A 10,975-nucleotide genomic window follows, 5' to 3' on the forward strand; every position below is an offset into this window, starting at 1 on the left:
TTGCTTAGCGAATCCAGCTTCCCCGATTGGCTGCTTGTCAGAAGGTAGCTGGGAAGGTCACAAACGGACTGCAAAGATGCTGCAAACATTGTAATGCGAGCACCCAAGTTGTGATCATGACCGCAAAATTGATGTAAGAGTTGTAACTTCAAAGCAAGCCGTTTTTCTGAGTTTCATCGTAACTGTGAATCATTGTTAAGTGACGAGTGACAAGTTAAGGGCTACCTCTAGCTGTAGTGTGATGTTCTCAGGGTGGAAGGGCAGACACAGATACGGCAAGACAGATGGAGATCCTCAAACAGCCCAACATTAAGCTTCCTGGATTGGATAGGATCCCCATCACCTGCGTTGGGGCGAAAAGTAGATCACACGCTTGTGCTACTTCCCTAGTTATTCATCCCAGAATGGTGCAGCTTGAACTTCCTTTTTATCTCCATCTTAAAAGACCAATTGTACCTGCAATATCTTTATTATGTTTTAAACAGTTATGATGTGAGTCAAATGCTGCTTCAGTGGCAGCCCTTTCCAAGAAAGATGTAGCTTATATCGCTATCAAAAGTTAATCTTATTGCACGGAGGAAGCACTGTACGACATGCACAGCTATAGCCATTTGCATTCAGAATCACCTTTAGCTTCTGGGTGGCCTTCCAGGGCAGCCCCATATAGAGTGCATTTCAGTTGTTGTGTCTTGCCCGCCCTCAGAGCAGCCGGGGCCTTCTTACCTGCTCCCGAACACTGAGGAATGTATGCCTCCCGGCCCAAGTCCTGGCTCCATGCCCCCACAAACTGCAGAAGAAGGAGCATCTCCCGGCCCCAGCCCTGACTCCATGCCCAGGCAAACGGAGCAGCTAGACCCCTCCCCCACAGCAGGTGAGCCTGAGGAGGGTTTACTCCCAACAACAGCTGATTGGAGTGACCCTCGCATCAGAAGATTGGATAGGCGGAGGCAACAGAAGGAAGGGAGGGGCAGGCCTTAATGAGTGCTGAGTCATGGAGCCACACCCCATGGCCTATATAAAGGATCTGCTTTCTGGCAGTCTCTGAGTCAGGCAAAAGTCGAACTTATCTTGCTGAAGTCACTTACTGGTCTCCTGCCTGCTCTGAGGACTTTGCTAGGACTTTGGGCAGAGCTGCAGAGGCAAGCCTGATTCGGATTTCCCTGACCCGGCCGTCAGCGGAGGAGTGGGACACGACATCAGTAATCCGACCAAGGGAGAAGCAAGGCATGACAACAGAGCCGCAAATCTCCTGGCACAGAAACGAGGTGCAGTTGTGCAAGAGCCCCCTTGGCTGCCGTTGCCACCTCTCCTTTGGACAGAAGCCACGAGTCCATCTGGTGATTCTGGTTCACCAGTTCCCAACATGTGCAAGCCCTTCCAGAGTCAAGGATGGAATCTCCCTGGACTTGGATAGTCTTGGGATCCCAAGCAATTCCATCTTACTAGATTCCGACTTCTGCTTTGTGACTTGATGCCAGTGTAACCAGCTGAATATTGGCCTATTGATACTGTGTCAAGAAATAACCTGCCACGCTTCATACGGATGTTGTAGAGAAGGAGTCAAACATTAAAGCCATCCACAACTGAAGGGTTCCACTTCTCCCACTACCATTTGCTGGATTCAGCTTAGCAGAAGAACAAGCTGAATCAAAAATGTTCCATCTATTCCCAAATGCAGGAGACAGCCCACACTGAGGCTGTGATTTAATCAAAGGCTGCTAAAAACTCGAGTGACACAGGTCATCAAAAAGCATGGATACTGTTTCACAAACCTACTGAAAATTATTTCCTCCAGAGTTACAGACCCACACAATCTACTCAAGAACTTTCACTACAAATGAAGCATTACAGACTGGCTGCTAATTCTCCAAATCAGACTGAGTGATGTCTTAATTGAACAAGGAGAGCAGTTCCACTGATCAGAAAAGGCAGGGATCCAGCCCAAAAGAGTTGCTCTCCTAGAGCAGGGGTCTCCAACCTTGGCAACTTTAAGCCTGGGGGACTTCAACTCCCAGAATTCCCCAGCCAGACCAACAATTGCAGGCTCATCCCAGGTAACCTCACCCAAGGCAGCTTTCTTCACCTCAACTGGTCTCTCAGCAACTTAACTCGGAATGCCAGATGCTGAGCCGATGTTCTTCAGAGCCCTCTTTCTCCTTTGGGGAGTAATATGGACTGATCAATATTAATCAGGCTATGATATCTGACTTGTCAATGTTCCTCAAATTCATCTTGTCTGAATCCAACCCTGGAGAAGGCAAACTGAAGCTGCCCAAATCATCAGCCTAGGAATGTCCTGTGCTAACTGGCAATGAGAGGAGGTAAAGCAGGTTTCTCAACCTTGGCAACTAACCTGTTGACTTCAACTTCCAGAACATGGTGGGGAAAGCAAATTAAAATTAACAAAAGAAATGAGCTCCAAGCTGGAAACTAGGAGCTTGTGAATTCTCGTCCCGCCTTAGGCATGAAAGCCGGCTGGGTGAGTTTGGGCCAGTTAAATTTCAGTTAAACGCTCAGACAAAAATACCTGGCAGGGAAACCCCTTTGAGGGGGGAGCCAAGGCCCAGCAAGGCCCCATCCCTTTTCTCTGGGAAACTTCAAGGGACCCTCTTCCACTTCAGGGTTCTTGCAAGCAGGAGGCTGGGTTTGAAAAAGGACGGCAATTAAACCAAAAGATACAACAAGCTGTCAGTGCTCAAATTTAATAGTCTCTTCTGATTGCATCAAGGAGGGCACCTCCATGTGAGACGGAGGAAACTTGGCTTTGGGACACAAGCAAGGCACTTGGGACTTTTATGGCTACAGTTCGCGCTCTGCCACCAACACCAGCAACTTTTCAAGGTTCATTTCAGTTGATTTGGGTTGCTTCCCAATTCCTGGTTAATGTCTCTCTGATCTGTTTCCCAACAACCTGCTTTCTTGCAGCTGTCACTGAAGGCAAAGAGAAACTGCACCTGCGCAGATCTGGCTCCATGGGAATCCATGTGGTCCATGAAAGAGTAGATCTTGGCAAGAGACTAGAGGACTTTGGCAAGTGTAGGATAGGAGGAGGCACTCGTGCACCCATTTCCCAGGTCCTCCTTCCCCTGGTTGTTCCAGGTGCCTCTTCTCAACCTCCATCAAAGGAGTTGGAGGCCCAGCCAGTCTCTTCCGTAGCAAGCCAAGGGGCAGATGCCCTCCACTTAAGCCAGCCCCTAACCTAAGGGGTGGCCCCTCCTCTTCAGAGGCCTCCGTAGCGGTCCTCCCCTTCAGCCTCGATAGGCCTTTAGCAGCTGCCCCGCAATCACCAACCTCTGGATTTCGCTGGTTCCCTCATAGATCTCTGTGATGCGGGCATCTCGGTAGTGGCGCTCGGCCGGCATCTCTGTCACGTAGCCCATGCCGCCCAGGATCTGGATCGCCTGGAAGAAAAGCACGGGTGGAATGGAGGCAGCTCTCCGCAAACTGGGCCAGTCTCCTGGCCATTTAATCCCCAGGTTTTGCCAGGATCTCCTGTCCTTACAAGACAGAAACGCAACTCGCCTGCTGCTGCTGGTTGGCCATTCAACCTTTCCTGAAGAATCAGAGCTTCTGGAACTTACCTGGTGGGAGATGAAAGTCGCTGCCTCGGATGCCGACAGCTTGGCCATGGCTGCCTCCTAGGGAGAAAAAACGGAGAAGCTACCTGGCACAGCCCTCCCTAGGAGGCTCAGGATACCTGTATGACGTGTTTCACCAGTAATATGCCAGGCCTCTGGACCCTCTGGAAGCCCTTGCTCTCGCGGGGCTTCTGAGGCTTCCAAAAGTCATGCCACTTCCTCTTTTTTTCGGGCAAAGGTAAATGGGTGGGGGTGTGTGTGACATGCCAGCGGAGTCAAGACAGGCATTTTACAAATTTTCAACAAGCCAAGCTCAGAAAATATCCCTGGCCAAGGGGAATCTGCTGCTTATGGCTTGGCTTTCTTGCAGGGCCTGCGAATCCTAGCAAGATCTTGCTTGGTAGGGCCTGGGGGCCTTTACACCAAGCAGCAGCTTCAGGACTGAGTGCAGGATCATACAGGTGCCGCCACCCAATTGACAATTATTAATGAGCCTCGGTGGCCCAGTGGTTAGAGTGCAGTACTGCAGGCTATTTCTGAACTGCCTGCAATTTGGCAGTTCAAATCTCACCAGACTCAAGGTTGACTCAGCCTTCCAACCTTCCGACACTGGTAAAATGAGGAGCCAGATTGTTGGGAGCAAGAGGCTGACTCTGTAAACCACTTAGAGAGGGCTGTGAAGCCGTATACAAGTCTTAACGGCTATTGCTATTAAGAAATTCTTGAGATCCCACTTATTCATTTTCATAACCTTGTAAAATGGTGGCATTCTCATGGGATGCTATGTTTTGGAAATGAACTTTTAATTCCGGAGGTCTGTCTCAGCAAAGATGGCCAAGGAATTCTGGGAATTGAAGTCCACAAGTTGCCATGTTAAAGTTGCCACACTCCTGTTAAAGAAGCTAATAAGTATGCCCTTTCAAAAGACTGTAGGCGCTCGTGGGCCATTTTCTAGGCCGTTCAGAAGATGCTCCAGTTGGTAAAGATGGAGATTACCTTTGTGTAAGGCTTTCCATTGTCACTTAAGGCAGCTGCTCTCCAGGTCAGCAGACGAGCCCCCTCCAGCGCCAGCGCCATGTCAGCCAGCTTAAACTAGACACAGAACACCCCGAGGGGGGGGGAGGTGTTACCCCTAAGCCACAGGACTCTAATCCAGCATTTCTGGTTAGGAGACCCCCCCTCACTTAGCTGAAGGGAAGATGGTGCCTCAGTGCTGCAGACGCCACGAAGGAGAGCCAAGCGGGCCTTGCAAGGCCCCTGGATGAGGCAGGGGATTTTCCATGAAGGGACGGGTGGGTGGTGGGAGGTCACATGCGAACGGTATAGGGCAGAGGTGGGCCACTATGGCCGTTTTATGACTTCAACACCCAGAATTTCTGGCTGGTCCAAGAATTCTGGGAATTGAAGTCCACAGGTGGTAAAGCGGCCATAGTTGCCTCCCCCATTAGAGATCGTCCTTAACTTACAACCTTTTGTTTGGGGGTTTATTTAAAGTCATAACAGCACTGAAAACAGTGACTTGTGATCAGTTTTCACACTTACGACCATCGCAGCATCCTCTTGGTCACATGATCAAAATTCAGACACTTGGCAACTGACTCGTATTTAAGACGGTTGCAGCCCCCCCCCGAGGTGTCTGGCTGTCATGTGATCCCCTTTTGCAATCTTCTGACAAGCAATGGGGAAGCCAGTCACTTAACGGCCGTGTTACTAACTTAATGTGCAGTGATTCACTTAACAACTGTGGAGACAAAACTCACTCAACAGCTGTCTCGCTTAGCATCAGACATTTTGGGCTCAACGGTAGTTGTAGATGGAGGACTACAGGGTCTCCTGTTTGAGCAGGGGGTTGGACTAGAAGACCTCCAAGGTCCCTTCCTACTCTTATTCTGCATTCTTCAGCCCCACCATCCAGGGGGACGTGGGCTGGAGCCCCAAAATGGGCGGGTGGGGGGAGCTATATTTTGTCATTTGGGCCTCAGACCCGATGAGCATCTCCTGTGCCTCCAAAAGAGAGGGCCTTGGAGGAGGAGAGCTGGGCAGCACGAAGAGAGAGGGCACACCCACCTGAATGGCCTGCAGCTTGGTGATGGGGTGGCCAAAGGCCAGCCTCTTCTCAGCGTAATCCACGGCACAATCCAGAGCCGCCTGGGCAATTCCCAAGGCCTGGCAAGCGATTCCAATCCGGCCGGAGTCCAAGGTTTGCTGAGGAGAAGACAAGGGGGCGATGGGAGAGGGGTCTTGGGGTGGAGCTGGGAGAGGGGGGGGTCCACCACCCTCCCCTGCTCCACTCACCATGGCGATCTTGAAGCCCATGCCCTGCGTGCCCAGCAGGTTCTCCTTGGGAATGCGGCAGTCTTCAAAAATGAGGTTGGCGGTGGAGGAAGCCCTGATGCCAAGTTTGTCCTCCTTCTTCCCCAGCGACAGGCCCGGGCACGGCATGGGCACAAGGAAGGCGCTGATGCCCTGCAACAGACAGCAGCCTTTCCCAGGGGCTACCCAGCAGCCACAAAGCCATGGCTGGCTTTTCGCTGCCCAGCAGGACTTGGGGAGGACGCAGTCACCTGCTCTGCTTCTGAACCCAGCGCCCCCTCCCCATGCCCTTTGTCCAGCAGCAGCCATCACTGGGGAGGTTGTCCCAAAGATCAAGACCTCCGATTCCTCCCACCACCTTCATGGCTTCCTTTGGACGCCTGGTGACCACTGTGGCCTCCTCTTTATTTTCTCAGCCAGATTCCTCGTCCCTCTGGAGATGTTTCTCGGGGTCCTTTCTCCGTAAACAGAGACCAGCTGCTTCCCCAGCCGAGGCTGAAGCCTACCTTGTGCTTCAGGGCTCTGTCTGTGGTGGCGAAGACCACGGTGGCCGAGGCCTCCCAGGCGTTGGTGATCCAGGCCTTGGTGCCATTCAACACCCACTCGTCCCCAACCAGCCGAGCGACCGTGGATGCAGCACCAGCATCGCTGCCGTTTCCTTGGCATGAAAAAGACTGTCTGCAGCCAAGAGACGCTGTGGCTGCTGCCGGGTCATGTACATGGGGGTGGGGGGGGGTGGGGGGGAGGAGGAATGCTGCCTTTTGCTCTTTTCTAGCAAGCAGTGCCTGCCTGGCTGGCTGCACCCTGTGTCAGACCTGCCCCAATCTGATCCCTTAGGAAAGAAAGACCCTCAACTCCCATTTGGTTAAAGCAAAGGGTTCTTTTACTAAAGTGTTGGCTGCAGTAAAGTCAGGCTAGCTCTGACGTTTCCATACTCAAAAGATACAAAAAGGTTCGCCCACAGCCCATCCATCCCCCTCCCGAATAGTTCATTCCCAGCCAACCAGAGCTCATCAAAGTGTTTCGAGAACGCTGAGATGTTTTGGGGCAATCCACCTATTTTCTCAGGGCGCCTGGCCTTGGGAAGCTGTTACAAACTGGATCTGGGTTTTATCAACTGTCACTCCCACCCCACTCCCGATTTCCTGTTCACACACAGCTTTATTGCCCTTCCATCCTCTACCCCACATCAGTCTTTGATGGCAGGATGCCTGTGAGGCACCAAGCAGAACCAGAAGAGCTGCCACACTGCATTTCTCAGGCACTGACCCTCCGCTGGGCCCTGTGGCACTTCCACCTTGCTCAGCAGTCGCTTTGGCAGGCAGCCACAGAGGGCTGCAGGGGGGCTTGTGGGGCACAGCCTCCCCCGGGAGCCCCTTCCTCTCTGTTAAGCAACTATGTAAAGGCAGGACGTGGCTAAATGGTAAAAAACATGCAGCTCTTGGGAAGAAATTATGCAAAGCGGAAGTAACACCTGGCAGGGAGCTTCCAGTTCTGGCTCTCTTCATTGCCATCTATAATTTTTCTAGAAGCTTCTGCCCAGTCGAGCAAAGCGGAGCCACTGAGGGGTAGTTTAGAGTCATGTCAGGGCACAAAGGATGCCCAGGTGAGAAAGCTGCTGCTGTGCTTTCTGAAAGTTTCTAATTGCAAAGACTCAGGCAAGACTTTGGGGTGGGGGAGGCCCAGCCCCATCTGCGAAGCAACGTCCAGGGACTCTTTGCAGCCTCCGTTCCTCTCCAGGGAAGTCCTGCCTTAGCACTTGGCCACCACAGGTGCCCCCTCCCCCACGAGTCCCATGTCACACCCACCATGGCCAGCCACCCCCCCCCCTGGCCCTCCAAGGTCGAACACAACCCTGATGTAGCCCTCAATGAAATCGAGTTTGACACCCCTGATCTAAAACAAAAGGGCTCCAAGGGGGCAACTCCCAAGCACACAAGTTACCTGGTTCGCTTAGGGCAAAGCACCCCACTTTCTCCCCGCTGGTGAAAGGAGGGATCCACTGCTGTTTCTGCTCTTCAGATCCAAACTTCAAAACCGGCCCTAGATACAGCGACTCAAGAAACAAAAGGATCCCTGTAAATCTCCTTTGGGGATACCCTGCCTCTGAGCATCTGGGGAGCAGGCGTGGTCCCTCCAGGCAGGGCAGTTGCCAATGGGGTCGGGGTGGGGTGTCGGTGAAGGGGCCACCGGCTGGACCTACATTGTTGACGCTCATGATGACACCGGTGGAGGCGCAACCACGGCTGATCTCCTCCACGGCGATGCTGTAGGCCAAACAATCCAAGCCGGCTCCTTTGTATTTTTCGGGCACAGCCATCGCTAGAAGGCCAAGCGCCCCCATTTTCTTAATCTAGAAATGGGAGGAATGAGGTCACGAAAGGGACTTGACGGTGAAAACCCAGCAAAGCAATTTAACTTTAAATCAAGTTAGTGGCAGTTGCCGATGGCACCAATCCAGGATCTACTCTCAAGCGAGAACGTTACTACCTGTGGACTTCAACTCCCAGAATTCCTGAGCCAGCCATGCTGGGAGTTGGTCTACAGGCTGTAAAAGGGACGTAGTTGCTCAACCCTGATGTATGCCCTTCGTTGCTTCTCAAAAAGGCATAGTTCAGAACAAGGACACACCAGGCAAACACAAAGCAGCGCAAAAGAGGTTGAGGCGAAACACCTGCTGTAGCTTTAAGGGACAGAAAACAGGAAACGGTGGCTGGAGAGTTTAATTCTCCTGCAAAGAATCTCCCTTTGGAAATGAAGGGCCTGCATCTCGTGGATAAAGGATTGGCAATGCCAGGAGGGGAGGCAGAGCCGCTCAGCCCAGGTGGGAATCCCGTGCTGGAGGGGCCAAGATGCCCCACCTGCGTTGCAAAATGGAAGGGAGGAAATAAACCTGGAATACGGGTAGCCCTCGACTTACGACCGCCATGTCCATTGCTAAGTGAGTTTTGCCCCGTGTTACCACCTTTCTTGCCACAGTCGTTCATCCCTGCAATTGTCAAGTGAGTAACACGGTTAAGTGAACCTGGTTTCCCATGAACTTTGCTGGTCAGGAGGTCTCCAAAGGGCACCCGGATGGGGCCTTCGCTAGGAAAAGCAAGATGGAGAAAGCACCTTTTGGGGCAGCCACGACTGGTTATGGCTGAGAAGCTCCAGGCTCCGAAGGGGATCACGAGACACCCTGAGACACCCACACACACCCCCCCCCAGCCTCTGAGCCATCACGCCCTGTTTCCAGTGCCGTTGCAACTGTGGTCGCTAAACGAATGGACATAAAGCGAGGACTTTCTCTGGCAGCGACTCAGAGGCGGCCCCGGCCAGTCCTGCGGGGGTGAGGAACCTTCGGCAGGGCCAGAATCCGCCAGGAGCCCCTTGGAAAGCCCCCCCCCCGCCCCGCGCGGGCGTTGCTCCAGCCGCCCCCCCCCATCCCCCATCCCCGCGGGGCTGGCTCGGACCTGCTCGGCGGGGAAGCGGTGGTCGCGGTCGAGGCGGGCGGCGATGGGGGCCAACTCCTTGGCGGCGAAGTCCCGGCAGGTCTCCCGCAGCATCCGGTGCGTCTCGGGCAGCCCCGCGTGGAGCAGCCGCGCTGCAGGAGGAGGAAGAGAAGCGGCTCAGCCGACCCCCGCCCGCCCCCCCCCACGCCCCCCCCCCGCCAGGCAGGCAGGCCGGCCGCCCCTGGGCCGGAGCAGCCGGAGGGTCCCTCCCCGAAGCCCCGCCGACCTCCGCGGCCACCAAGGACGCTCCGACGCCCCGCCGAGGCCACCAGCGCCGCCATCGCCTCCCTCCACGCCCACCGGAGGGCGGGGCTTGGCGGGGGTCACGTGGGCGCCGAGGAGCCGCCTGGGCGGGGCCTCTCCCTCGCCCCGCCCCCGCGTGGGGGGGGAGTCCCGCGGGAGGGGAGGGGAGGGGGGGGCTGGGCTCCCCCCCCCCGCCTCGGTCTCGCGGCCTCCGCCCAACGACCCTCCTTCTGTCGGGGAGGATTTGCTTGCGGGAGGCCGGGCAGGGGGTTTTTTTCAAAAAAGCATTACTACCGGTTCTGAGGGCGTGGCTTGGTGGGCGTGGCAGGGGGAAGGATACTTTAAAATCCCCGTTTCCTCCCAATCAGCTGGGACTCCGGAGGCAGAGAACAGGTGGGGGCGGGGCCAATCAAAGGTGGTATCTACCGGTTCTGCAAACTACTCAAAAGTTTGCTACCGGTTCTCCAGAACTGATCAGAACCTGCTGAAAGCCTCCCTCCCTCCCTCAGCTTCACCAGCCGGTTTCTTCTCTCCCTTCACTTGGCGGCTTCTCCCTTCCATGAAGCTTCTAGGCCTGAATGTGACACGGGGGTCAGAATCGGTTACCCTGGAACTGGACCGTTTGCTGCACCCGAATTAAATCATACACCAAAGGTTTGGTCAGAAATCGAGGACGCGACTTCTACATTCCCAAATCGTCCCGAGAAATCAATGAGACCAACCGGGGGTGGGGGAGGCCCTGCAATTCTTGCCATGGACCTAATTCACCTTCTGCACTTCTGGATGAGGTGGAGCGAGACTTCCGGCTGTGCATGAAGGCCGCGAGAATATATACTCCACCTCCTGCTTCTCTCCTTTCCCCTCTTCTGCAATAATCACAGAGTTGAAAAAGTGCTTTTTCAATCAGGGCAACCTGGTCTTCCCAGATACGGGACGGAGCGGACTGCTTCCCTCTCGCCTTTCGGCCCCAGTCCAGGACCCTTCGCAGGCAGCCGCTTTCGCAACAAACTATTTTGTGTTGCATTTGTATTTACTGAGATTTCTTTATTTCTTTGTCAGTAAGTATAAATTTAACAGAGTTGAAAGTGACCACAGAGGCCAGCAAATCCAATCCGTCAGCCTGCAGAGAAATCCAATTTTACTACTCGCCAACGATTTCATAAGTTTTTATCAATCAGTCAGAAGAGAGTTGGAAGGGACCTTGGAGATCTTCTAGTCCAGCCCCCTGCTCAAGCAGGAGACCCTGTACTATCTCAAGACAAATGGCTGTCCAGTTCTCTTCTTAAAAACCTCCAGTGATGGAGCACACCCAACTTCCAGTGGCAAGTCGTTCCACTGGTTATTTGT

At 53.8% G+C, this 10,975-nt stretch overlaps 1 protein-coding gene across 2 annotated transcripts; it reads right to left on the minus strand.

Annotated features, from left to right (window-relative positions):
* Positions 1-2,686: 2,686 nt before the first annotated feature.
* On the minus strand, positions 2,687-9,737 carry ACADS (acyl-CoA dehydrogenase short chain). Of its 2 annotated transcripts, XM_058158655.1 has the most exons (11): positions 9,612-9,737; positions 9,347-9,477; positions 8,095-8,244; positions 7,836-7,947; positions 6,398-6,549; positions 5,874-6,044; positions 5,646-5,783; positions 4,575-4,670; positions 3,582-3,638; positions 3,238-3,401; positions 2,687-3,186 (listed from the first exon to the last, which is right to left on the minus strand). In XM_058158655.1, the coding sequence occupies exons 1-10, from the start codon at positions 9,664-9,666 to the stop codon at positions 3,249-3,251; spliced, it is 1,215 nt and encodes a 404-aa protein (XP_058014638.1). In that variant the 5' UTR covers positions 9,667-9,737; the 3' UTR covers positions 2,687-3,186; positions 3,238-3,248. The 2 variants fall into 2 exon arrangements, with proteins under 2 accessions (XP_058014638.1, XP_058014637.1); XM_058158654.1 differs by having other exon boundaries at positions 2,687-3,401.
* Positions 9,738-10,975: the final 1,238 nt, after the last annotated feature.

This window comes from Ahaetulla prasina, chromosome 15, assembly GCF_028640845.1.
Source record: "Ahaetulla prasina isolate Xishuangbanna chromosome 15, ASM2864084v1, whole genome shotgun sequence".
Lineage (NCBI taxonomy): Eukaryota > Metazoa > Chordata > Lepidosauria > Squamata > Colubridae > Ahaetulla > Ahaetulla prasina.